A 26,500-nucleotide genomic window follows, 5' to 3' on the forward strand; every position below is an offset into this window, starting at 1 on the left:
GCTATGGGTTTCTTTTTTTTCTTTTAAGATTTTATTTATTTATTCATGAGAGGTACAGAGAGAGAGAGAGGCAGAGACACAGGCAGAGGGAGAAGCAGGCTCCATGCTGGGAACCCCACGTGGGACTCGATCCCGGGTCTCCAGGATCACACCCTGGGCTGAAGGCAGCAGCGCTAAACCACTGAGCCCCCTGGGCTGCCCACCTGTGGGCTTTTTTCCCCTTTATTTCTACTGCTAGTGCCTACTCTAAACTTTATTTCTTAATGCCTGGATTACTAATTTTTTTCTTTTTAAAAATTAACTTTTAATGTGTTTCATTCTTTCCTTTTATTTATTTGAGAAAGTGCATTTATGATTGGGAGGAGGGGCAGAGGGAAAAGCAGACTCCCCACTGAGTCTCTGGACTCCTGGACCATGACCCCAGCCAAAGGCAGATGTTCAACCAAATGAGCCACCCAGGCCCCCCTAGATATTTCTTTCTAAATATTTCTTAAACTTTTTTTTTTTCTAAAATCTTCACTGTCACTCTCTTGTTAAAGCTCTTTTGTGTTTCACATCCCATTATTTATATCACCTACTCAATTTAGTGTGCATCATGCTCTGATTCCTTACATCTTGTTCATGCCCCATCTTCTGGTTCTGCTTTGCTTATCCTAAGGTCTAGGAATATATATGGAGCTTGCTGCATACAACTGCAATAGATATGAAGGAAGAGAATTGTTACTGTGAATTGGATTTGTGGACAAAAATCTGTTTCAGCAAAGTAGCAGATAGTATCAGGGATACAAATAAATATTAGAATGCTTGTTAGTTCTACTCATTAAAGTGAAATAGATATTAAATTGTATAACATTATTTATTATATTTTTTTGACTCCTGGTTCTTGCCATTGCTGTCTTTGATTCACTGAAATATTCTTCTTAAGATTCAGTAGAAATTCTTGAGGTTTCCCAGGTCATTACCAGGCTACATTTATGTCATATTGCTTTAATCTCTTATATTGTTTAATGACTGAATTTGTTGTTTACTGGTGTGTTGGCTTGAGATTTTTTCCCCCAAAATGCCTTTGTATAACATCTTGAATATAATAAGTTTTGAATTCTCTTTTTTAAGATTTGTGTTCCCCTCAGATATAATTGAGATAATTCACATACAATAAAATTTATCCTTTTAAAGTGTACAACTCACCGGGTTGTTGTTTTTTCTTTTTTTTAAGATTTTATTTATTTTAGAGAGTGAGTGCGTGCTTGAGCAGGTGGAGGAGCAGAGGGGGAGGGGGAAGGAGGGGGAAAGAATATCAAGCCGACTCTGTGCTGAGTGTGGAGCCAGACAAGGGACTCCATCCCATGACCTCGAGATCATGACCTGAGCAGAAACCAAGAGTTGGACGCTTAACTGAGTGAGCCATCCAAGCGCCCCAATTCACTGGTTTTTAGTGTATTCATAAGGTTGTGCAACCATTGCCACGATCTAACTCAACAACATTTACATTCTCCCAGAAAGAAACTTAGGCATTAGTGGTCTCTTCCATTTTCATTTTCTTCCAGCCCCTGGCAACTACTAATCTACTTTCATTTTACTCCTTTAAAAAAAAAAAAAAAAAAAAAAAGTATATAGAGGGTTATGATATAAACTTAAGAAAGAATCTCATTTTAAATAGCCAACTATTTACATCTAGTAGTTTATCTCAAAGATAGCTTTTAATGAGAGTTCATTGAAGGATTGGTTTTTGGGAGTGGATGTAAATGAATGGGTGGGAGAAGGGAAGACATTTTAAGGAGAAGAAAAGGCATTAACAAGAAGTGAAGTTGAGGCAAGCGAAGAACTTGGTTTGAGACTTAGATTTTTTTAAAGGTCTATCTTGATCTAGGAATAAATAATAAATATGGTTTATTTTCTTTCCTTCCAGTCTGTGGCTCCAGCAGCCTTATTTCTAGCAGCTAAAGTAGAGGAGCAACCAAAAAAATTGGAACATGTCATCAAAGTAGCACATGCTTGTCTCCATCCGCAGGAATCACTTCCTGATACTAGAAGTGAGGTAGGGGATTAATTACACATATCCATTTTTCTTTATTTATTTTGATGATAACTTAGTTTTGTAACTTTGATTTACTGAGGTCTGAATGGGGAGTTAAGCTTTTGGGTTTTGTTTTTTCCTTTACAAAAATGTCAGAAACTTTATGGCAAAAGTTTATTCATTATAGTAAAATTGGAAAATACAGAAAAAGAAGAAAATGTATTACCTAGATATAATTTGGACCACAGTTATGTAAGTGAATCATTATTATTTCTAGCTTCTTTGAATAGCTACACACGTGTGTACCTTGTATGTCTTTTCCACCTATTATATTGCAAATATTTTCCCATTTTCTTTATTTTTTAAGATTTTGTTTATTAGAGAGCCCACAAGTAGGTTGCAGGACACGGGGACAAACAAACTCCCTGCTGAGCAGGGAGCCCTCACTGAGGCTTGACCCCAGGACCCTGAGATTGTGACCTGAGCCAAAGTCAGATTTTTTTTTTTTTTCAAAGTCAGATTTTGATTGAGCCACCCACCCAGGAGCCCCGTGAATAATATTCTTATAAATAAATTTTTATTATGGACTCTAAAAAGAAAAAGAAAGATCCTGTCATTTTTTTTTTACTTTTAAAGAAATTACAAAAGTTATATATGTTAGTTATAAAGGAACCTGAACATTTAAGAATCGTTTAAAATTAAAACTCCTCTCCCCTCTCCCTAGTAGGATCCTGCTGATTATAATCCCAGTATATGTTCCATCAGACCTTTATCCTAAGCATGTACACATAGGCTTTTTTCCTTCCATCCTTCTTTGACTTTCTTAATGAGGGGAAACTCTGGCTTTGGAAGTCTGTTGTTGGGGAGTGATGAGTTGTGAGAAATTTGGAGATCTGATGTTTTACATGTTTAAACTGTGGATTCCTAAAAAAAAAAAAAAAAAAACAACAACAACAAAACTGTGGATTCCTATTACTAAGATTATTTAAGTCTCTTATGATGGATGCGTGCATTATCCTTTAACAAATAGATAAATAAATTCGCATGTTTTGATCATGCTGGAGAAAGCAGTTCTTATCTAATTTGAGAGGGAGAGAAAGCACAGGGAGGGGCAAGGGATGGAATCTCAAGCAGACTCCCTGCTGTGCGTGATTTCCCACAACCCTGAGATCCTGACCTGAGCTGAAATCACAAGTTGGATGCTTAACTGAGCCATCCAGACACCCCTTTATTTCGATGATAGCCCTTAGTTACGTGAATTGTTTCACATAGCAGTGTCTTGACTTCCTTTGTTTTTCTGTTGTGGGTACAGCAGTAGGTCTTGTTCAGAATTACTGCCTTGGACTTTTATTTTAGGTTTTAGACTAGCAAATGGCATTGGTCCATAGAACTGACCAAATGAAAAAAAAATTTGTTTTAACAAAGTAAAACAAAAAATAATTCTCACTTTTTTCCCTCTAAAGTATATTTATCAAATTTCTCATCTGAATTTTTATTCCTTGTGAGATGGGGAATCTTAGGGTAAGATATTTTCTTCACTATATGGAGAGAAGTACTAGCATAGCTTAAGTTCTTATTGGACTCACTGAAGATCATAAAGTTAGGTGGAAAGGTCACTGCAATGTAGCTCTAACTCCTGCCTTATGTCTCATTCTCTTAGAGTTCTAGACCAGTGCAGTCCCACTAGAAATCACTACAAAGGGACAAAGGGAGTCATGTGTAATTAAAAATTTTTAACTTTCATTGAATTTCATTTAAAATCTTCATTAGAAATAAAATCTTCATTTAAAAGAAGTGAAAGAACTGTTATATTTTATATTATTTATATAACCTCAAATATTGTCATTTTAGCATAAATCAGTATTAAAACATTATTAATGAGGTCATTTACATTATTAGTTTTTAATTAAAAGTCCTCAAAATTTGGTGTATATTCTATTGCACATTTCAATTTAGACTAGCTACATTTTAGGTGCTCAGTAGCCATGTGTGGATAGTGGCTACAGTATTGGCTGGTACAAATCTGAGAGAATTTGTTGGTTTATTCCCTTTTCCTTTGAACTCTTCTAATTCTTAGAAATATAGCATTACCTCAAATGTGAAGGTTTGTCAGGAGTCAAATGTTTAAGGTTACCTATAGTACTATAGGAAGGGTCTACAAATGTATTTTGATGGTGTTGAAAAAAAAAGTATATATATTTTTAGTTGTCTTTGTCTACATTACATGACTTTAAAACCTAAAATGTCAGTCTTGAAAATGAACCAAATCTCTGGTGCCTTTTCTGTAGCTAATTATGGATAAAGTGTTACTTCAATGTGCCATTTTTTCCTTCTTTTAAGAGGAGAATTTGTGCTAAATAGAGATAAAGATTGTATTTCAGTTCCTAGGCTGCCTGCTAATTCTACATCCCTGCCGTTTGTTGGTTTGGTTTCCCTGGAAGGAGTTGTTAGCATTGTTTATACTTTATATATTGTGCCTTCTGGGGGAATAATTTATATGTCTTCTCATCTGCAGGCTTACCTGCAACAAGTTCAAGATCTGGTGATACTAGAAAGCATAATTCTGCAGACTTTAGGTAAATTTATTTTTCTTTAAAACATTAAGAAATGTATATAGAGTTATAAATTTGCAAAATAGGAAACAGGAAGAAAATCTCTAGTGAAGGTTCTTGCAAATTATAGAGGTTGTGGAGTACAGAGTTTAACCCTGACCTATACCATAGAGAGAAGGTAGATATAGCTGTCCTTTGGAATAGCAGTTAGCAGGTTTTTTTTTTTTTTTTTTTTTAGCAGGTTTTTTTTAATTCTAGGATCATGATTTGCTTTGGAAGGTTTGGCACTTTTTAACTTTATGATAAATGCAGACACTAAAAAACTTTTCTCCTTTCATGGATTTTTTATTCTGTTTTTTTATTCTATTTAGATAACAGTATTTATTTTTAAAATTGGTAATCAGTGGTTTGTTTTTTTTTAAAGTTCAATTTGCCAACATATAGTATAACAACCCAGTGCTCATCCTGTCAAGTGCCCTTCTTAGTGCTCGTCACCCAGTCGCCCCATCCCCCCACCCACCTCCACTTCCACTACCTCTTGTTCGTCTCCCAGAGTTAGGAGTCTCTCATGTTTTGTCACTCTCTCTAATGTTTTTTAAAGAGGTCACATAGAGTTCTGTTTTTTAGATTATTTATTTGAGAGAAAGAACGTGCATGTGTGTGTGCCTATGTGGACGGGAGGGGCAGAGGGAGAGAATTTTCAGACTCTGCCCCAGATGCCTCTCTAATCAGTTTTTAAAACAGCAGAGTGGAGGTGGAGAAATTCAAGCTCCAGCAGTTGAATGGCTGGGAACCCAGATGTTCCATTATTATTTTTATCAGAGACACTACCTTCAAAAGCTTAGCAAATAAGGAAAATAAAAGAGATTTTCCTAGTTCTTTTGGCCTCTTTTTCTCTTCTCTGGGTAAGGGAGGAGTTCGTGAGTTGTGTTGGAAAGTTACTGGTATGGCTATATTTTAATGCATGTCGGTACACACAATTCTTCAAGGCTTATCTTTTTTTTTTTTTTTTTTTTTTAGCATATGTGCTGCCAAAGTGAGCACTAAAAGGTTATTTCAAGTTAATTTCTGTTAATTAGCTTTTTACTTTAAATTATCTTCAAAGTAACTATTTTAGGGGACAATGATATTTTTCTGGTGGAATAAATTTTTATTAATATTTTAATGTGGAAGCCAGTAAGATCTAAGTTGCATAAATCATTTATCCACTTAGAATAATTTTCTGTTTATAGATTATTGGTTCCTCAGGGGTCTTGAGACTGCATTAGCTTTATCATTTAGTTAAAAACATAATTGTCTTTGAAGATAATTTGTGTTAGAGAAGAATATGCTGTATGTGTTGTGTGACCCTCTGAAACAGCAGTGTTGGGAGAGGGCAATGAGGGAGACCTGTGATGATGACTCACATAAAAGAAGTATAAAATGTCTCCAGTATCTTTAGCTTTTTAATTAAAGTGCTTTTTTTTTTTTAACTTTTTAACTAAAGCTTTTTTTTTTTTTTTTTTTAAAGGCTTTGAACTAACAATTGATCACCCACATACACATGTGGTAAAGTGCACTCAATTGGTTCGAGGTAAGGAATCCCAACTTGAAATTGTTTTACCATTTAATAGCCATGATTTATTTACTGTGACAAATATATAACATTGATGCTTTGCCCAGAAGTTAAATTGAAAGGATTTACTTGGCTTAAATCAAAATGATTATTTCTAATTTGGGATTTTTCTGCAGGGTTCTTAAAGTTTTTAGGTGATCTCCAGTTAAAGAAAATTAGTCTCTTGAGAATATTTGTCAGAGTCTGGAGCAGATTTTATAAAGTCAAATGATTAGTATGTAATGACAATTTAAGGATATTTTGGGAGTGGTGATCTTAATGTGATTCTAGGGTTGATTGTCCTAGGCAGCCTTTTATAGGCCACTCAGAGGATCATCTAGAATTTATTTGACTTATTTCCATGATTGACAAAGTCTTGGTAGGACATATTTTTTATTCTTTTTTTTTTTTTAAGATTTTATTTATTTATTCACAGAGAGAGAGAGAGAGAGAGGCAGAGACACAGGCAGAGGGAGAAGCAGGCTCCATGCAGGGAGCCTGACATGGGACTTGATCCCGGGTCTCCAGGATCACGCCCCAGGCTGAAGGCGGTGCTAAACCCGCGAGCCACCTGGGCTGCCCCATTTTTTAAATTCTAATTTAACCGTAATAACTGTAATTGTATGAAACCTTGTTCCTCTTCTTTAAGTGTTAATATCAATATCTAGACACTGGTGCAATGAAGTTCATTTTAATTTTGTAGATGAAACTGATAATTGGCCTCATTTTATATTTTGCTAATGTGTGCTTCGTCTGTAAATTCCCAATGTTTTCCCAAGTTGTTTATATTTACAAAGCATTAGAAAGTTTATATTGAGCAAGGATAAGGTTAAATAAAGGTGGATATATGCCCATATTGAAAAGACTTAAGTTTTAAGGAAAATTAAAGTTTACTTTATTACTCAGAGCAGTTTTTTGGGGAAGGGTGAATGTGTTTTGTATTTTGTTTTTTCCTTCATTGTGGTATATCAAGTAATTGTTATTTGATGATTTGGGGTCTGAATGACAGGCTACTCAATTTAAAAAAATTTTAAGCACAAATCACTTTTCTCAAATATATCAGGGTCTTCTAGGTTCTGATCTTGCGTCCAAATTAGTTCATCTTTTAGTTCAGTACTTTTCAGCGAACTCTTGCATCAGAATTTCTGGGTTACTTGTTAGAAATGTTTGTGTCCTCCAAACATATCAAGTCACACTGTAAAGAGGATATCTAGGAATTGCATTTTAAGCAAGTACCCCAAATACTTGGTGTGCAGAGTAAAGCTTGAGTCCCTAGGTCTGGAAGCAGCATAGTTATTATAATTAAAAGTTGCTAATTTATCTCCTTTGGTAGAGTACTAAACATTGGGTGGTCAGGGACCATGTCTGCTTTATTCATTATTATGTTTCTCTACTTGGATATATTAAATGCTCACTAAATAATTGTTGAGAATGAATGGAACTAATAATTTTTCCCTCCCCCCCCCCCCCTTTTTTTTTTTTAGCAAGCAAGGACTTAGCACAGACTTCTTACTTCATGGCAACTAACAGGTTTATATTTTAATATTTTTCCCCTCTATTTTTGGGATAGGACTTTACTGGGGTTAGAATTTTTACTTTTTGAGGGGTATATATCGGGTCTAGCATTTAGTCAACTAGAACCCAAAGACCCAGGATGGATATTTGATACAGTGTATTACAGACAATTCTCTGGTAAATGTTGATTTTTCTGTACAGTTTTCATATTGTAAATTAAATTTCCATGGGGCTTTTTAATTTGCTAAGGTGATGTAATTATGTAGTACTGATTGTTTGAAAGCCTACTTGATTCTGCATGTCTTACATTGCTTTAAAATATCCAAGAGCATGGGCACCTGGCTGCTCAGTTGGAAGAGCGAGTGGCTCTTGATCTCAGGGTCATGAGTTTGAGTTCCATGTTGGGTGTGGAGATTACTTAAAAATAAAATCTAAAGAAATAAATAATCCAAGAGCATAATTCTGTAAGTTTAGGTAAACTTGTAGTTGATAGTGACTGAGAATCTAATTTGGAGGATTCTGCAATAATTACGGTATTTATTTATTTTCAAGATTTTATCTACTTATTAGCACAAGCAGAGGGACTGGCAGAGGGAGAGGGACAAACAGACCCCCTCCTGGGTGGGGAGTCCAACACCCAGGTTGATCTCAGGACCCTGAGATCATTACCTGAGCCAAAGTCAGATGCTTAACCAAATGAGCCACCCAGGTGCCCCAATAATTATGGTATTTAAAAGACTTCTGTTTTCTTCCCCCATTGCCAGATAAATGTGCATGTATATGTGTAAAGAGTTATAATATTTTTTCTTCCTTCTAACCTTTTTAAAACAAAGATTATTAATATATGACTTGTATTACCAAATTATTTGCTCAGTCTCATCTCCAATTGATTAATCATGGAAAACCAAAGATATTCCTACTGACTGTCAGGACTAAGAAGTTCATTTTTATACCCTGATAGAAGAAAGTTTTGAAGTAAACCATCAATTAAACACATTCACAATTGAGAGAGTGTTCATTTTTTAATTTTATTTTTATTTTTTATTTAAATTCAATTTAGTTAATATGTACTGTATTATTAGTTTTAGGGGTAGAATTTAGTGATTCATCAGTTGGATATAACATCCAGTGCTTATTACATCAAGTGCCCTTCTAAATGCCCATCACCCAATTTCCCCTCTGTACATTATTTTAAATAGACCAGACCTGTGATTGGCACGAGATAAGATGATTTTAAGACAGTTTAAAGTATTTGATTTAGGGATTATATATCAACCAAAAATATTATAATTTTCCTTAAGTTCTAAGTTATTCTCAGGATAATAGATCCTTATTTTAAAAAACTGAGTACCCTATTTGGTTTGGGTCCTGGTCTTTCATCAGTGGGTGAGATTGAATGAAATCTAGCCAAAAAAATTCAGAAATGTTACCTGAGCAGGTGGGTTAATGGAAAATCATGTTGAGTGCTGGATCAGAGCACTGGATATTTCTTACCCTTCTTACTCTCCAGTGTTTTAATTTTTTTTTTCTTTTTAAATAATGGAGAGTTTTAACTTTGGGTTCAGAATTGAGAGCTCATGACACTCTCTTGTTTCCTTCCCTCTGATGTCAGCCTGCATTTGACCACATTTAGCCTGCAGTACACACCTCCTGTGGTGGCCTGTGTCTGCATTCATCTGGCTTGCAAGTGGTCCAACTGGGAGATCCCAGTCTCAACTGATGGGAAGCACTGGTGGGAGTATGTTGACGCCACTGTGACCTTGGAACTTTTAGATGGTAAGTTTTAGAGTAAGGGACCTTGGAAAGCACTTGCTCTTCATCTGTCACATATCTGGCCCAAAGTGACTTGATTCAGATGAAAATAGTTAGTTGAGGTTATTCTTGTTTTTTACTTCTGTTTCTCTGAGTTTTTCTTAAATGTTCTATTTCATTTGTAGAACTGACACATGAATTTCTACAGATTCTGGAGAAAACTCCTAACCGGCTCAAACGAATTCGGAATTGGAGGGTAAGAATTATTGCTGTCAGCTTGTGGTACAAAACCAGTTTATTTTTCTTTTAACTGCACAGTAAATATACCAAAATTGGATATGTACCCTGGATTTGGAATTTCCCTTTTTCTTAGTTATGTCATAATCATGACTTCAGCTTCATAGCTTGGATACTGGCCCGGAAGTTAATGGTAATAGGTGATAGCAGGATTTGTTTTGTGTTGTGCAACTCTTGTGATAGTCAGCAACATTGGTTGAGTGTTTTCTATGTAGAGACTGTTAGGGGAAAAAATGTAACTTCTCTGAGTCCTAAAGTGTTGGATTCTGGTAGAAGAAAGGTAGAGTTACAAGGTTAGAGCTGGTATCATTCTGTCTTTGACATTATTTGCTTTTAAATGGATTGTAGAATTTTGTTTTTATAGATGGAAGGCAAAAGTTGTATTTCAAATATTTTTCAAAACTTATAATGAGATCATTCTTTTTTTTCCTTGGCATCAGATAGAAAGTTTGTTTAAAAATATTCCTGCCAAAAAAAAAAAAATTCCTGCAGGGCAGCCCCGGTGGTAGTACAGCGGTTTAGCGCCGCCTGCAGCCTGGGGTGTGATCCTGGAGACCCAGGATCGAGTCCCATGTCAGGCTTCCTGTATGGAGCCTGCTTCTCCCTCTGCCTGTGTCTCTGCCTCTCTCTCTCTGTGTCTCTATGAATAAATAAACAAAATCTTAAAAAAATAAAAAGATAAAAATATTCTTGCAATCTCAGAAATTCAGATTGATAAATTTAATCTCATTCTCCCGAGTTTGTGAGTTGTAGAAAATGAGTTTACCTAGATTTTAAAGAATTGACAGTACATAGGTCATCACTGTGGTCATATGACACTTCACCAAAATTTCTGAAATTTGCTTTTGGACTAACTGCTGTCATAAGTCATAAGACATGGATAAATTTTAGATATGCACAAATTATTTTTTTAGTTGGCTTGTAGCATTGGTATAGATTACTATAACTTTTTGGTGGTGTGATAGAATACTTAGTATAAGATTTATCCTTTTAGCCAATTTTTTAGTATACAGTACTGTGTTGTTAACTATAGGCATTATACAGTAGGTCTCCAGGACTTATCTTGTAACTGACTTTGTATCCTTTGACTAACAGGTTCTTGTTTTTCCCTACTCTCCAGTCCTCTATTTTACTCTGTCTGAATGAATTTAATTCTCTTAGGTTCTTCATATAAGTGAGATCATATTTTGTCTTTCTGTGTCCGGCTTATTTCACAGCAAAAGGCCTTCATTCATGTTGTGGCAAGTGGCAGGATTTCCATCCTTTTCTTTTTTTTTTTTTTTAATTATGGTAAAATGCATATAGCATAAAGATACCATCTTAACCATTTTTAAATGTATATTTTAGTAGTATTAAATATATTCATATTGTTTAACCGTTATTACCGTTCATCTCCATAATACATTTCATCTTGTTTTTGCTGAGTTCTGAGTTCAGTGTGGGGCTTGATCCCATAACCCTGAGATCATGACCCAAGAGCTGACACCAAGAATTGGATGCTTAGTCAACTGTGCCACCCACGTGCCTCTCATTTCATCTTGTAAAATTGAAACTATACCCATTATTATAAGTCCCCACTCTCCCTCCCTCTCAACCCTTGGCAACCACAATTATACTTCCTATCTTTATGATTTTACTACTTTTAAGTACTTCATATAAGTGGAATCATAAAGTATTTGTCTTTTTGTGGCGTATTTCACTTAGCATAAAGTCCTAAAGTTTCATCCATGTTGTAGCATATTGTAGAATTTTATTTATTTTATTTTTATTTATTTATTTATTTTAAAGATTTTATTTATTTATTCATGAGAGACACAGAGAGAGAGGCAGAGACACAGGCAGAGGGAGAAGCAGGCTCCATGCAGGGAGCCCCACGTGGGACTCGATCCCGGGTCTCCAGGATCACACCCCAGGCTGAAGGCGGCACTAAACCACTGAGCCACCCGGGCTGCCCCGAATTTTGTTTATTTTAAAAGCTGAGTGATACTCCATTGTATGTACCTAACACATTTTGCCTATCCATTCATCTGTTAATGAACAATTAGGTTGCTTCCATATTTTAGCTGCTGTGAACATGGGTGTATAAGTATCTCTTTAAGACCTTGCTTTTTATTCTGGTTATATATCCAGAATTGGAATTGCTGGATTATATGGTAGTTCTGTTTTTAATATTAACTTTTGAAGTGGTTTTAAAACTTTTTAACTAGAAAAATAAAACAAATTTTTGAAGTCCAGATTGTTCATTTTTTCTTTTGTTACCTGTACCATTGATATCATATCCAGAAATTAATTCCTTTTGTTACCTGTATCATTGATTTCATATCCACTGTTAGGAAGCTTTTGTCCTCTTCTAAGAGTTTTATTAAGCCCTTGATCCATTTTTGAGTTAATTTTGTATATAGTACTAGATAAGGGTCCAACTTCATTCTTTTGTATGTGGATATCCAGTTTTCCCAGCACCATTTATTGAAAAGATTATCCTTTCCCTGTTGAATGTTTGGCATCTTTGGTGAAAATCATTTGACCATGTATGCAAGGGCTTATTTCTGAGTTTTCTCTTCTGTTTCATTCATCTGTATGTCTTTATGCCAGTACCACACTTTACAGTGATTATTTTAGCTTTGCAGTAAGTGTTAAAATCAGGAAGTATAAATTCTCCAGTTTTGTTTTTCATTTTCACTTTGATTTGGCTATTTGTGGTCCTCTGAGATCCCATATGAATTTTAGGGTGGCCTTTTCTATTTCTGCAAAAAACATCATTGGGATTTTGATAGGGACTGCATTGATTTTGTAGAAGCTTAGGGTAATAATATTCACATTTCAACAATTTTAAGCCTTTGAATCTAGAACATAAATTTTCCATTTAGGTCTTTTTTTTTTTTTTTAAGATTTTATTTATTTATTCATGAGAGATACAGAGAGAGGGAGGCAGAGACACAAGTAGAGGGAGAAGCAGGCTCCATGTAAGGATCCTGGGAATCCGGGATCACACCCTGAGCCAAAGGCAGATGCCCAACTGCTAAGCCACCCAGGCGTCCCTCCATTTAGGTCTTATGTAATTTCTTTTAGCAATGTTTTGCAGTTTTAATTGTACAAGTCTTTCACCTCCGTGGTTAATTTATAAGGTTTGGTGGTTTTTTTTTTTTAATACTGTTGTAAATAGGATAGTTTTCATAATTTACTTCATAGATTGTTCATGTATAGAAATGCAGCTGAATTTTATGTGTTGACTTTATATCCTGTTACTTTGTTGAATTCATGTATTAATTCTAACTTTTTGTGTATGTAGACATTTCTATATAAGGTTATATCATCTGCAGACAAATATTTTACTTATTTGCCAATTCTTTTCTTTTCTTTTCTTTTTTTCTTTTTTTGAGAGAGAGAGGGAGGGAAAACATGTGAGTGGGGAGGGGCAGAGGGAGAGAGAGAGAGAGAATCTTAAGCAGACTCCATGCTCAACACTGAGCCCAGTGTGGGGCTCCATCTCACAACTCTGACATCATGACCTGAGTAAAAATCAAGAGTCAGATGCTTAACTGACTGAGTCACCTGGGTGTCCCTGAATGCTTTTTGTTGCCTGGTTGTTCTGATGTGAAGTGAAAGGGGGCATCCTTCTCTTGTTTTAGATCTTAGCAGAAAACCTTTTCAGTTTTTCACTGTTGAGTGTGATATTTGCTATGAGTGTTTCATATATGGGTTTTATTATGTTGAGGTAGTTTCCTTCTATTCCTAGTTTGTTGCGTGTTTTTTTATCATGAGAAGGTGTTGGATTTTGTCAAATGCTTTCTATATCTAGAAAATCGTGTTTTTTTTTTTTTCCTTTATTGGGTTTATATGGCATATGGATGATCTTTGTATGTTGAACCATTCTTGTATTCCAGGAATAAATCCCACTTGGTCATAGTGTATAATCCTTTTAATATGCTGCTTAAAAAGATTGGTGTTACTTCTTTAAAAGATTCACCAATGAAGGCATCAGGTCCAGGGCTGTTCTTTGTTGGGAGATTATTTTTTTATTTTATTTTTTGAGATTATTTTATTATTAATTCAATCTCCTTGCTAGTTATAAATCTACTCAGATTTTCTATTTCTTTATGGGTTATTCTCAGTAGGTTTTGTATTTCTAGGAATTTAATTTGTCCATTTCATCTAGATTATCTAATTTATTGGCATATAATTGTTGAGAGTACTTTTATAATCCTTTTTATTCTGTAGAATTGATAGCAATGTCTCCACTTTTATTTCTGATTTTAGTAGTTTGAATCTTGTTTTTTTCCTAGGCCATCTAGCTAAAGGCTTAATTTTGTTCTCAAAAAGCCAATTTCTAGTTTTATTAATTTTTCTCTATTCTATTTTCTATTTTATTTCTGCTCTAATTGTTATTTCCTTCCTTCTACTTGCTTTGGCTTTCGTTCTTTTTTTTTTTTTTTTTAAGATTTTATTTATTTATTCATGAGAGACACCCACACAGAGAGAGGCAGAGACACAGGCAGAGGGAGAAGCAGGCTCCATGCAGGGAGCCCGATGTGGGACTCGATCCCGGGACTCCAGGATCGCGCCCTGGGCCAAAGGCAGGCGCTAAACCGATGAGCCACCCAGGGATTCCCGTTCTTTTTTTTTTTTTTTAAGATTTTATGATTTTTTTTTTTTTTAAGATTTTATTTATTCAAGAGACACACAGAGAGAGGCAGAGACAAAGGCCGAGGGAGAAGCAGGCTCCCCATGGGGAGCCTGATGGGGGTGTTGATCCCACAACCCGGGATCACAACCTGAGCCAAAGGGAGATGCTCAACCACTGAGCCACCCAGGTGCCCCTGTTACTGATTTAAAAAAAAAAAAAAAGATTTTATTTATTTATTTTGGGGAGAGGGGAAAGAGAGTGTGAGCCCTTGAGAGTGAGTGCTCACACATGGGAGCAGGGGGAGGGACAGAGGAAGAAGTAGATTTCCCACGGAACATGGAGCCTGACCCTGGCTGGATCCCAGGACCCAGAGATCATGACCTGAGCCAAAGGCAGACGCTTAACTGACTGAGCCACCCAGCAATCACCTTGTTGCTGATTTCTAACTTTGTCTTGTCAGAAAAGCTAATTTGTATCATATTTGTCTTTTTTTTTTTTTTTTTTAAGATTTTATTTATTAATGAGAGAGACAGAGAGAGGCAGGCTCCTCACAGGGAGCCCAATGTGGGCCTTGATCATCCCTGAACTGGGATCACGCCCTGAGCCAAAGGCAGATTCTCAACCTCTGAGCCACCTAGGCGTTCCCATATCTGTCTTTTAAAAATCTAGACTGGGCAGCCCCGGTGGCGCAGCGCTTTGGCGCCGCCTGCAGCCTGGGGTGTGATCCTGGAGACCCGGGATCGAGTCCCACATCGGGCTCCCTGTGTAGAGCCTGCTTCTCCCTCTGCCTGAGTCTCTGCCTCTCTCTCTCTGTGTCTATGACTAAATAAATAAAATCTTAAAAAAAAAATTCATTAAAAAAATAAAAAAAATAAAAATCTAGACTCACTTTGTGGCTTCATATATGGTGTCTCCTGGTAAAGGTCCATGTGTACTTGAGAAGAATGGTTTATACTGTTGTTGGGTATGTTCTGTTTATGTCTGTTACATCTGGTTGGTTTATATTTTAAGTTCTGTTTCCTTATCTTTTGTCTGGTTTTTCTGTCCAGTGTTGTGGGTGGGTATTGAAGTCTCCAAGTGAAGTCTTCTGTCAGTTTTGATGGTCTTTTATTGGTATATAAATGTTTATAATTGTTATAATTGCTATATTGAGTCTTTTATTAATATATAATGTCCTTTCGTATCTCTTGAAACCTTTTTTGTTTTTTTATTTTTTAAAAAATTTTTAAAGATTTTTATTTATTCATGAGGGACACAGAGAGAGGTAGAGACATAGGCAGAGGGAGTAGCAGGCTCCATGCTAGGAACCCGATGTGGGACTCAATCCTGGAACCCCAGGATCATGCCCTGAGCCAAAGTCAAATGCTCAACCGCTGAGCCACCCAGGCATCCCACCTTTTTTGTTTTAAAGTATATTTTGTCGCATATCAGTATAGCCATCCTTGCTCTCTCTTGATTACTGTTTGCATGATTTATGTTTTTCCCTCCCATTTTCAGCCTGTTTGGGTCTTAGGATCTCAGTTGCTTGTAGATGGCATATAGCTGGATCATATATTTTTATGCATTTTGACAATCCCAGTCTTTATTGGAGAGTTTAACCTATTTACATTTTTTTTAAAGATTTTATTTATTCATGACAGAGAGAGAGAGAGGGAGAAAGGCAGAGACACAGGCAGAGGGAGAAGCAGGCTCCATGCTGGGAGCCTGATGTGAGACCCGATCCCGGGTCTCCAGGATCATACCCTGCGCTGAAAGCGGCGCTAAACCTCTGGGCCACTGAGGCTGCCCCCTATTTACATTTAAAATAATTATAGAAAATGTCATTATGCTTACACAGTTTGTTTTCTATATGCCTTGTCTTTTTTTGTCCCTCATTTCCTGCATTACTGTCTTTTAGTTGATTTTTTCATAGTGAAAATTTTAAATTCCTTTCTCATTTTGTGTATATTCTATTGCTGTTTTCTTTTTGGTTACCATGAAGATTACATTACATCATAAAGATATAATAGTTTGAATTTATACTAGTTTAACTTCAGTACATGCAGAACTTTTCTTCTTGCTACCTGCATCTCCATATCTTTTAGTTGTTGATGTCACAAAGTTGTATCTTTTATATACTCTATGTCTCAGAACATTAACTAATAGTCCTTTTAAATGCATTAGGCTCTTAAATTAAATAGAAAATAAGATTTGAGTTACAAACCAAAGTTACAGTAATACTAGGTTTTCCTTTCATTATACTTTGCAGGACTTCTTGAGCACTTGAGCACTTCTTGGATGACTGGTCTAGTAGTCATGAACTCCCTCAGCTTTTACCTATTTGGAAGGTCTTAATTTCTTCCTCATTTTTAAAGGACATTTTTGCTGCATATAGGATTCTTGGTTCACAGGGTTTTTTTTCTTTTAGCACTTGCAGTGTATTGGCCCACTGTCTTCTGGCCTCCAAAGTTGCTGATGAGATACTTGTTCATGATCTTATTGAGGATCCCTTGTACCTGCTGATTCACTTCTCTCGTTGCTTTCAAGATTCTCTGTCTTTGGCTTTTGAAGTTTAGTATGTCTTGTGTGAGCCTCTTTGAGTTCATCTCACTTGGAATTTGTTGAGCTTTTGTTTCTATTCATGTCTTTATCAAAGTTGGGAAGTTAGCAGCCATTATTTTTCCATATATTCTCTCCGCCCCTTTTTGTCTTTTGTCCTTCTGGAATTTTCATGATGCATGTGTTGGTCCACTCGATGGTGTCTCTTAGACTCTGTTCACTTGCTTCAATCTTTTTTCATTATAATTTTCATTGTCCTGTCCTAACGTTTGCTGATTCTTTCTTCTGCCTGTTCAAATCTGCCTTTGAATCCTTCTGGTGGATTTTTCATTGCAGTTATTGTATTTCTCAGCTCCAGGATTTCTTTTTGGTTTCCTTTTAGGTTTTCTGTCTCTTTATTGATATTTCCATTTTGTTCATATATTGTTTTATTAGCTTTGTCCACAATTCCCCTTATATAGTTATTTGAGTATCTTTAAGGGAGTTATTTTAAAGCCTTTGTGTTGTAGTTCTGCCATTTCAGAGGCAGTTTCTGTTTGTTTATTTTTTTTTCTTTTGAATGGGTCGTACTTTCTTGTTTTTTTTTAAATGCTTTGTGATTTTTTTGTTGAACACTGGACATTTGAATCTGATAATGTGGTAATTCTGGACATCAGATTCCCAGGCTTTTCTATTTTTTCTTAACTGTTTTTGGATGGAGGGATGGATTTGATTTTGTATGGTGTCTTTGCTGAAGGTCACCCTGAGGTATAAACTAAGATATTCTCACTTCTTTTCTGATCCTTTCCCTGAGAATATGTGATCAAAATTTTCTAGTTCTCTCTGTATATGTAGTTTTTATTTTTATTTATTTTAAAAAAGATTTTATTTATTCATGAAAGACAGAGAAGAGAGACATAGAGGGAGAAGCAGACTCCTTGCAGGGAGCCCATTGTGGGACTCAATCCCCCGATTAGGATGACACCCTGAGGAAAGGAGAAAAAAATGAGTGGGAAATATCAGAAAGGGAGACAGAACATGAAAGACTCCTAACTCTGGGAAACGAACTAGGGGTGGTGGAAGGGGCGGGGGGGTGGGGGTGACTGGGTGACGGGCACTGAGGTGGGCACTTGACAGGATGAGCACTGGGTGTTATTCTATATGTTGGCAAATGGAACACCAATAAAAAATAAATTTATTAAAAAAAAAAAAAGGGATGACACCCTTAGCCCAAGGCAGATTCTCAACCGCTGAGCCACCCAGGCATCCCTGCAGTTGTTTTTTTAATATCCTGCTCTTTAATGTCTGGCTCCCGAAAGGGGAAAAAAAACAATAAATGAAGGGGAGAAAGGGTGCCGTCTTTTAAGTCCCCTGGAAGTCACTTTAGCCAGAGGCGCAGGAGGTTGTAACAGTAGAGGTAAGTGCAGCAACAGTGGCTGCCTGCCTTTGGGTCTGTACCTCTGTGATCAGAAGCTGCAATCAGGGATCAGAGCACAGAGCCTGATATTTGCAGGATAGAGTCCTTTTTGCGTACTTGCTCCTCCAGGGTGTGTAAGCTATTCTAGGAACAGGTGCACAGCTGCCTCCATTGTGGCTGGGGTAGGAGATGGGTAGTTACTAATGTGCTGAGAGATGCAAGAGTTGATGTAAGTTAACTCCAGTTTACTGTCCAAGGCTTAACCCAAAAGTTGCAAGCCTTTTTTTTTTTAAAGATTTAAAAAATTTTTTATTTATTTGTGAGAGACAGAGACAGAGAGAGAGGCAGAGACACAGGCAGAGGGAGAAACAGGCTCCATGCAGGGAGCCCGATGTGGGACTCGATCCTGGGTCCCCAGGGTCAGGCCCTGGGCTGAAGGCGGCGCTAAACCACGGAGCCACCTGGGCTGCCCAAGTTGCAAGCCTTTAACAGACTCCAGAGTTCCAAAATAGTTACATCAGACAAATTCTGCCAGTGAAATTATTGTCTAGGTGGGGAGACAGATTTCTGGTGCTTCCTTCTCTAACTTTTCCCCAGAATCCTTTTTTAAGGCAAGGTATGATTTCATTGTACTTATATGCCACATTTGCTTATCCATTTACCCATTGATGGACATATAAGTTGCTTCCATCTCTTGGCATGAATAATGCTGCAGTGAACATGCAAGTGCAGAGATCTCCTTGAGATCTTGTTTGTGTTACTCTTGACTTAAGGTTTTTAAAATCTTACTTCTAATGTTACAATCCCAGAGTAGCCTCCTGCCTGTGGGCTATCCAGGTCTTCCAGTGTTGCAGCAACCACAATCTCCTCAATCCAGGTTTTTTTTTTTTCCATTTTATAAATTACCTGTGGTGAAGAGATGTCATTTGCTTCATTCTAGGCATGCCAGGCTGCCAAGAAAACAAAAGCAGATGATCGAGGAGCAGATGAAAACACTTCGGAGCAGACTATTCTCAATATGATTTCCCAGAGCTCTTCAGACACAACTATTGCAGGTTTAATGAGCATGTCAACTTCTTCTACAAGTGCAGTGCCTTCCCTTCCAGCCACTGAAGAGTCATCCAGCAACCTAAGCAATGTGGAGATGCTGCAGGGCGAGCGTTGGCTTTCCTCCCAACCTCCTTTTAAACTGGAACCTGCTCAGGGTCATCGGACTAGTGAGAATTTAGCACTTATAGGAGTTGATCATTCTTTGCAACAGGATGGTTCTAATGCATTTATTTCCCAGAAGCAGAATAGTAAGAGTGTGCCATCAGCTAAAGTGTCACTGAAAGAATACCGTGCAAAGCATGCAGAAGAGTTGGCTGCCCAGAAGAGGCAATTGGAGAACATGGAGGCCAATGTGAAGTCACAATATGCATATGCTGCCCAGAATCTCCTGTCTCACCATGATAGCCACTCTTCAGTCATTCTGAAAATGCCCATAGAGGGCTCAGAAAACCCCGAGCGGCCTTTTCTGGAAAAGACTGACAAAGCAGCTCTCAAAATGAGAATCCCAGTGGCAAGTGGAGATAAAGCTGCCTCTTCAAAACCAGAGGAGATAAAAATGCGCATTAAAGTCCATGCTGCAGCTGACAAGCACAATTCTGTAGAGGACAGTGTCACAAAGAGCCGAGAGCACAAAGAAAAGCACAAGACTCACCCATCTAATCATCATCATCATCATAATCATCACTCACACAAGCACTCTCACTCACAGCTTCCAGCTGGTACTGGGAACAAACGTCCAGGTGATCCAAAACATAGTAGCCAGACAAGCACCTTAGCACACAAAACCTATAGCTTGTCTAGTTCTTTCTCCTCTTCCAGTTCTACTCGTAAAAGGGGTCCTCCTGAAGAGACTGGAGGCCCAATGTTTGATCATCCAGCCAAGATTGCCAAGAGTACTAAATCCTCTTCTGTAAATTTCACCTTTCCTCCTCTTCCTACAATGGCCCAGTTGCCTGGGCATAGCTCAGACACAAGTGGCCTTTCCTTTTCACAGCCCAGCTGTAAAACTCGAGTTCCTCATATGAAACTGGATAAAGGGCCCACTGGAGCCAATGGTCACAATGTAAGCCAGACAATAGACTATCAAGATACTGTGAATATGCTTCACTCCCTTCTCAGTGCCCAGGGTGTTCAGCCCACTCAGCCCCCTGCATTTGAATTTGTTCATTATGGTGAATATCTGAATCCACGGGCTGGGGGAATGTCCTCCAGATCTGGCAATACAGACAAACCCCGGCTACCACCTCTACCATCAGAACCTCCTCCACCACTTCCACCCCTTCCTAAGTAAAAGAGACAGAGGAGGGAAAAAAATTCCTTAAAAACAACTTTTTTTTTTTTTTTTTTTTTTTGGTAACTACTGATTCTGAACTAAGGAAATTACTTCCCTTATGAAATATGTCACCCTTCTTGGACTAGGGAATAAATTAATGTCGACATGCAAGTGGGAGGGTGGTAGAGGGGCTTGGTTATTATAGCTACTGCCTCAGAAATTTAACTATTTTATTATAGTTTTTACTGGTATTAGAGAGGTGAGAATGTGTTGAAGCTGTGAAGGATTAAGAATACTTTCTCTGTTCTTGGCCTCTCCACCTCCTAATTAGGTTGATTAGAGTTGATGTCTTCCCTCTTCTTGCCAAGACTGAAATATGGAGGGTTTGTTTTATCAAACAGTTGTGGATCCTTTTGGTGTTTAATATATCAGAAGAGAGGAAGTATTTAAACGTCAAATCTTTTAAGAGACTTTTAAAAAAATAATTTAAAGAAAGTAAGTTATCTGTTTAGTTTTTTTTATATCATCGGGGAGGGGATAGGGATTTTGCTGTGTGTATGAGATACATAGCAGTGACTCCTGGGGGGTGGGATTGAAGGGTGGGGGGTATGGAGGGGGGATGGGGGGGTAGGCTTTTGGCCTTGAGTTCTGATAGGCTCGGCCACTTGAAGTGTTGAGACCTTAAAGTGTGTACGTAAGTGTGGGTGTGTGTTTTTAAGTGTGTGTGTTTAAAAATCATGTTTTATCTTTCCCTCCCTGTCCCTCACCATCTTCACTTCCCAACAGTCTACTAGAGAGAACACAGTGTGGCCTTTAGAACATAAAGGAAGGAAGAGGCATGTGTTTAACATGGTATTTTCCCATTTCTTTATGTTTTAATTGAGTGGTAGCCTTCTAAATTCTAGTTTGGGCAAGTGCAGCCAATAGCCTGATTCTAGACTCCATTATAAAAACTTCCCCTTTACCCTCCCTTTTCCTTTTGATACAGAACAAAGGTGGGGTTGAGGAAGAAGGATTGGAGAGCAAGGCTGGCTTCTGCCCTACAGAATCGGGTGTGTCTTTTTTTCAAGTTGGGCTTTGGGAAAGTGTTCAAGTGAGAGCAGTCTCAGGGTCTCTGAAGGGAAGGGGGATGTGCTGTATATCCTGCCTATGAAAGCCCAGACCATATATGAGAATAGCTCTGGGAGAAGCCATGGAGCTAGAGGATACTGAAAACAATGAAATTGTGATTGGGTGTTTTTAGGGTATTGTATTTTAAATTGCATTATGAATGTAAGACTTGCTTTTTATCTGTATATCTGAAGGGAAACAGCTGCATCCTTAATTTTTGCAACCTATACGATTCAGAGATTGGAGCTTGTGAATTTAACAGTACTGGTGTCATGAGGGTGAGCAAGCCTAGTCTACAGATCCAGATTGTCCATCTTTGGTGGCTTTAGTTTCTAGGCAGAGGTTTTTCAGAAGATTTCTAAGAGTCCTTTAAAAAAATGGATCAGAAGTTCTATTCTTATGGGTGCTTGATTGTGGTGCAGATTTCAGGATAATTGGTGTTCAAGATCCTAGCACTCAAAACTCATCACTTTTGTTGAGGCAAGAAATCTGTCAAGGGGCTAGAAAGAATTCTAAACCAGGTTGTGTAACTGAAAATGCCACCAAGCCACAGATCATTTGATGTGATATTCTTTGGTCTTCATGGTCTTTTTGGCTATGGAAAAGATGATGCAGTTTGAATTTGTCCTTATTTTTAATGCAGCTTCCTTTACGCCAAATAGTCTGTATAGAAAAATTGAATATTTTTCATTGGAAGGCATGGGGAGACAGGAGTTGTACATGTGCTGCTGCTTGCCAGGAGTAGGTTGGGGAGAAAACTGAGGCAGTTGGAATTGTTGATGCACTGGCCTAATATAGGAAGGAATTTGTACAGTAAACCTTAAGGTGAATTAATGTCCTGCATCTCTGCATATTTGAACTCTCTAGAGTGCCTGCCATTGCTGTGTAAAATGAGCTCTCTGCCGACTTATAAACCAGTATTACTTAGAGTGTTACTTCATTTTTATAGATGACATTTTCCTCTATCTCCCTGATATTTTCTGTGTTGTGCTAGGTAATTGGTAGATGTGTGATGTGTTTACTAAATCTAGGCTTTCTATTTGTTTAGATTTTGTTTGGTGGAGTCTACTTTCCTTCCTGACCTTCCCAAAAGTTTATTTAGTTTGGATCTGTATCTTTGTGGAATCAATCACTGATATGATTATGAAAATGTCTTTTCCAGCATTCAGTTTTTCTCATCAAGTGTCACATTTTTTCTAATCATATGCACTCCTTCACCACAGAGGCAGACATACCCACTTGGCCTCAAGCAATTCTCCGTGGCATCTGTAGTTAGTTCCTTAGACCTCCTGTCTGTAGTGAACTAGACAGTGCTTACTAGAGCCTAAGAGCTGCTTTATGCTCTGCAGTCTGGCCTTTGCACTAGTAGTTCATTGCTGATGTAGGTCAATTTAAAGACTTCTATATTATTGCCTCCTGATACTGTTTTAAGATATTTACAGTGTCTCTTTTTAGATCTCTGTGTATGTCATGAACGTCCTGTGTGCTCTGCATGAAGCTGCTGCATTTGGGTTAGCAGATGTGCCTGTCAGCTAGCATGCCTATTGTTCAAATTACATAAACTTAGGCTTCAAAGGATTGTGTGGTTTCTAAACTCTGTGTTTTCTCTAAGCTCACACCTTCAAAGGGTGAGAAATGGGATTTATACATCCGAAGTTAGTCTAGTTAAACATGGCTTTTTTTCTCCTTTTAACCTAGACTATTAAGGATAAGTGGTGGTAAGCAGGCCTGGAGCCTCAAGTTCTGTAAATCTCATTACTAAAACCTTGCTTGACTCTTACGTTGGCAAAAACAAACACCTGTGGAATGTCCTGAAGGCTTTTAATCAGATACCTGTGTTGCTGTTGGCTGAACTCTAGTGAAGCATTAATTTAAAGCTAAATTGGTCTTCTGGAATATCAGTTATGCTTTTTGGGTTTAGAAAATATGTAGGAATTAGTCTAAGCTTCTCACTCATGAATCAATGTGTTTCCGAGACTCTCAGCTTCCTCTTTTTTTTTTCTTTAAATGATTTTTTTTGTGTTTTGATTCAATGTATCCTTTTTCATAGTTCTGTATTATTGGCTTCACCAGTGTTGATAGAAAAAGAAATCAAATCTTGAGTTGGAAACAGCAATGGATTAGGATATAGAAATAAAATCATGGTAACATCAGTGCTGGATTTCCTTAAGCTTCTGCTACCTAATTCCCCATGTTGAAAGTGCATACTCCTCATGTTTTGCTTCTGGACAAAGGCAATTAGAGGAGTCTTAGCCCAGTATGATAGGATTTTAAAGATCTTTCCCAACAGAAACACAGGAATTGCGGGAACATGGGGACAGATGAGTTTTTTTAAAGGATTGTTCTTTTGTCAATAAGTTATTTTGATACTAATGCTAGTAAAAGGGATATTCTAGAACATCTTGAAGTTGGAATACAAATGATATTCTCTTGGGTTTAGGAGAATTTAAGCAGTCTATGCAACCCTTCACATTGTGAGAAATAAGCCCTTCGCAGTCCCACTAAGCTTTCGGTGACTTCAATGCCTCCCCAGATTCCCTGTGTTGCTGCTTGTTGACACCCAGCTTTTAACTGAGTGTTTGCTCCTGATGGTTTAAGAGATGTTCATGTTGTATCACACTATCAAGTTTTATTTTGTCTTTTTATCCCTCTGTGGGTGTGTGTTTGAAACAAGCATGGTACTGTAATCCTACCTGATAGAGTGTTCTGGAATGAGAATTCTTTCCTAAGCGGGAGACCCTTCCATTTTAATGTTTCTAAAGTTTTTAATATGGACTTGGCATTGGAAAAGGGAGGGAAAGAAAATGTTTACTAAAAAGCAGTGTCTGATCTTCCCCTTTATGAGTGCATATTTATGGTCGAATGAAAAGAAGAGAAAGACTCTTGGGTTTTCCGTTGCCATGTTAAGTATGGAGAGGGATGCTTGACAGCATGCTAATTGAAGCCAGAACAAGTATGTCTCCATCAGGTTATCAGGAACTCTTCAGTTGAATGCTGAGGACCTAACTGGTTAGTGGTAGATCATATTGGAATTGGTTACAAGATAGAAGTGCTGTCTGGGTTAAGCACCCTAAGAAAAGAATGCAGCAGCCTAACATAGTGTTAAACTAGGTTTCTGGATTTGAAACTGATCCTTCCCTCGCCCCATTCCACACACCTGAAACTGTCCGTTTTCTTATCAGACCAAAGAGCAAAGAAGAAAAAAAAAGTAAAATACTTTACCAATCTATGTCACTCAGGTACAATTTTGTGGTAATATTTTTGTCTGTTTTCTTTGTATTGCTCTTAAGAGTCCTTTCTCAGCACACTCTTCTGCTGTTGCCTCTGTCCTCCTCGGGGCACCTCAGTTCTGGATGCTACCCCTGGGATCTCTACCGCTGTTATGTGACTGATAGGATGTAAGTGACCATTACAGTAAGGGCTCTTTGTAAAAAATTCAAAAAAACATTTTTAAAAAATTTAAAAAAGGATGTTGTATACATTTTATAGTCTGGCTATCAGTTTGATATCTTGCTGTCAAGTATGTTTCTCAATCTGTATTTATCCATCCCATCAATAAATGTTAATGATAAAACACTCATCTGATTGTTGTTTATGTGTCCTAAGTCTTTAAATTAGGCTTTAACTGCCGTTTACTCTTATGATTATAGTTTTTAGTTTTGGTAGTATATACTTTCTGACTACACAAGATCCTGGAGAATTCGAGTCCAGGAAAGACCTAAGATTTGGTTGTCACAGTGAACCTGGTAGTAGTATAAAGTATGATGTAGTCAGAGGGGGAAAAAAACCCACACTCAATATAGCATTCTTGGTGGTGCCTGGAAAAACTGATAGTGAATGCTCACTCTTTTCCTGATACATATAAAACCACACACACACGCACACACACACGGTAAATCTTATAAATTACACATTTAAAGGGAAAGAATACTTGTGCCAAAATATTTCAAAATTATAACAAAGCAGAAACTATGGCTTAAAAACTAAAAGGAAAAAAAGGTCAATTTGACAGAATGATGTACGCATCTGAAAAAAAAATCACTTGAGTTCTCGTCAACCTTCTATTTTCTAAAATAAGACAACTTAAGATTTTTGATTGCTGTATCTCTCCTGAAACTTTTGTGGAAGTTGCTGACATTTTAGACATTCTGGTCTGGTTTGAATGGAAGAAAAGCAAATGAAGAATGTAGGAATGGATGATATTACAAAATCCTAAGTTTTAGTGACTTGCCTTTGTTAAGAGAGTTAATATCAACTGTGTCATCCTTGGCAATAGATGAGGTACATAAATCACAGTATAAAGGTGGATCCCCATGAATAGGGCTTGTTAAACTAATTCGTACAGTTAGGCTTCATCTTATGATCAATGCTTGCATGATCCTGGTCTCTATCATTCAATGTTCTGAGGAAAATTTGAAACCCTTTCTGTGTCTTCTGTGGATTTTATTGGCTTGATAGGATGCATGTATTTATTGCAGTCTGGCTCTGGGGCTTATTTCTGAACTGATTTCGTTTATGTCACATGTCTTAACTTGTGCTACCTTTTTTTGTACTGTGGCATATCCGCCCTTTTATTTCATAAACACTCAGGCAAAAACAAGTTAAAATTGAATATTAGGTAGACCTTTTCTGAAGAATAGTTTCAGGTACTTTCCTGCCTTAAATTTATTCATTCATTAGAAAATAGTACCTATCAAGTGCTGTGTACTGTTTACTGATGGAATATGGCAGTAAACGTAACAGACATCCTGCCCTCAAAGAACTTAACACATTTTAGTTGTA

General features: G+C 37.4%; 1 protein-coding gene across 3 annotated transcripts in view; it reads left to right on the forward strand.

Annotated features, from left to right (window-relative positions):
• CCNT1 (cyclin T1) overlaps positions 1 to 25,298 on the forward strand; it is a 32,923-nt gene extending 7,625 nt beyond the window's left edge. Inside the window, exons 3-11 of one of the 3 annotated variants that reach the window (XM_077870256.1) lie at positions 1,910 to 2,038; positions 4,533 to 4,593; positions 6,080 to 6,142; positions 7,648 to 7,693; positions 9,291 to 9,454; positions 9,616 to 9,686; positions 19,226 to 20,398; positions 20,940 to 21,103; positions 21,395 to 25,298. In XM_077870256.1, the coding sequence (XP_077726382.1) occupies positions 1,910 to 2,038; positions 4,533 to 4,593; positions 6,080 to 6,142; positions 7,648 to 7,693; positions 9,291 to 9,454; positions 9,616 to 9,686; positions 19,226 to 20,398; positions 20,940 to 20,948 (1,716 nt within the window). In that variant the 3' untranslated portion in view covers positions 20,949 to 21,103; positions 21,395 to 25,298. Of the gene's footprint in view, positions 1 to 1,909; positions 2,039 to 4,532; positions 4,594 to 6,079; positions 6,143 to 7,647; positions 7,694 to 9,290; positions 9,455 to 9,615; positions 9,687 to 19,225; positions 21,104 to 21,394 lie in introns of all 3 variants that reach the window. The other 2 variants (XM_077870255.1, XM_077870254.1) reach the window with 2 other exon arrangements.
• Positions 25,299 to 26,500: the final 1,202 nt, after the last annotated feature.

This window comes from Canis aureus, chromosome 25, assembly GCF_053574225.1.
Source record: "Canis aureus isolate CA01 chromosome 25, VMU_Caureus_v.1.0, whole genome shotgun sequence".
NCBI lineage: Eukaryota > Metazoa > Chordata > Mammalia > Carnivora > Canidae > Canis > Canis aureus.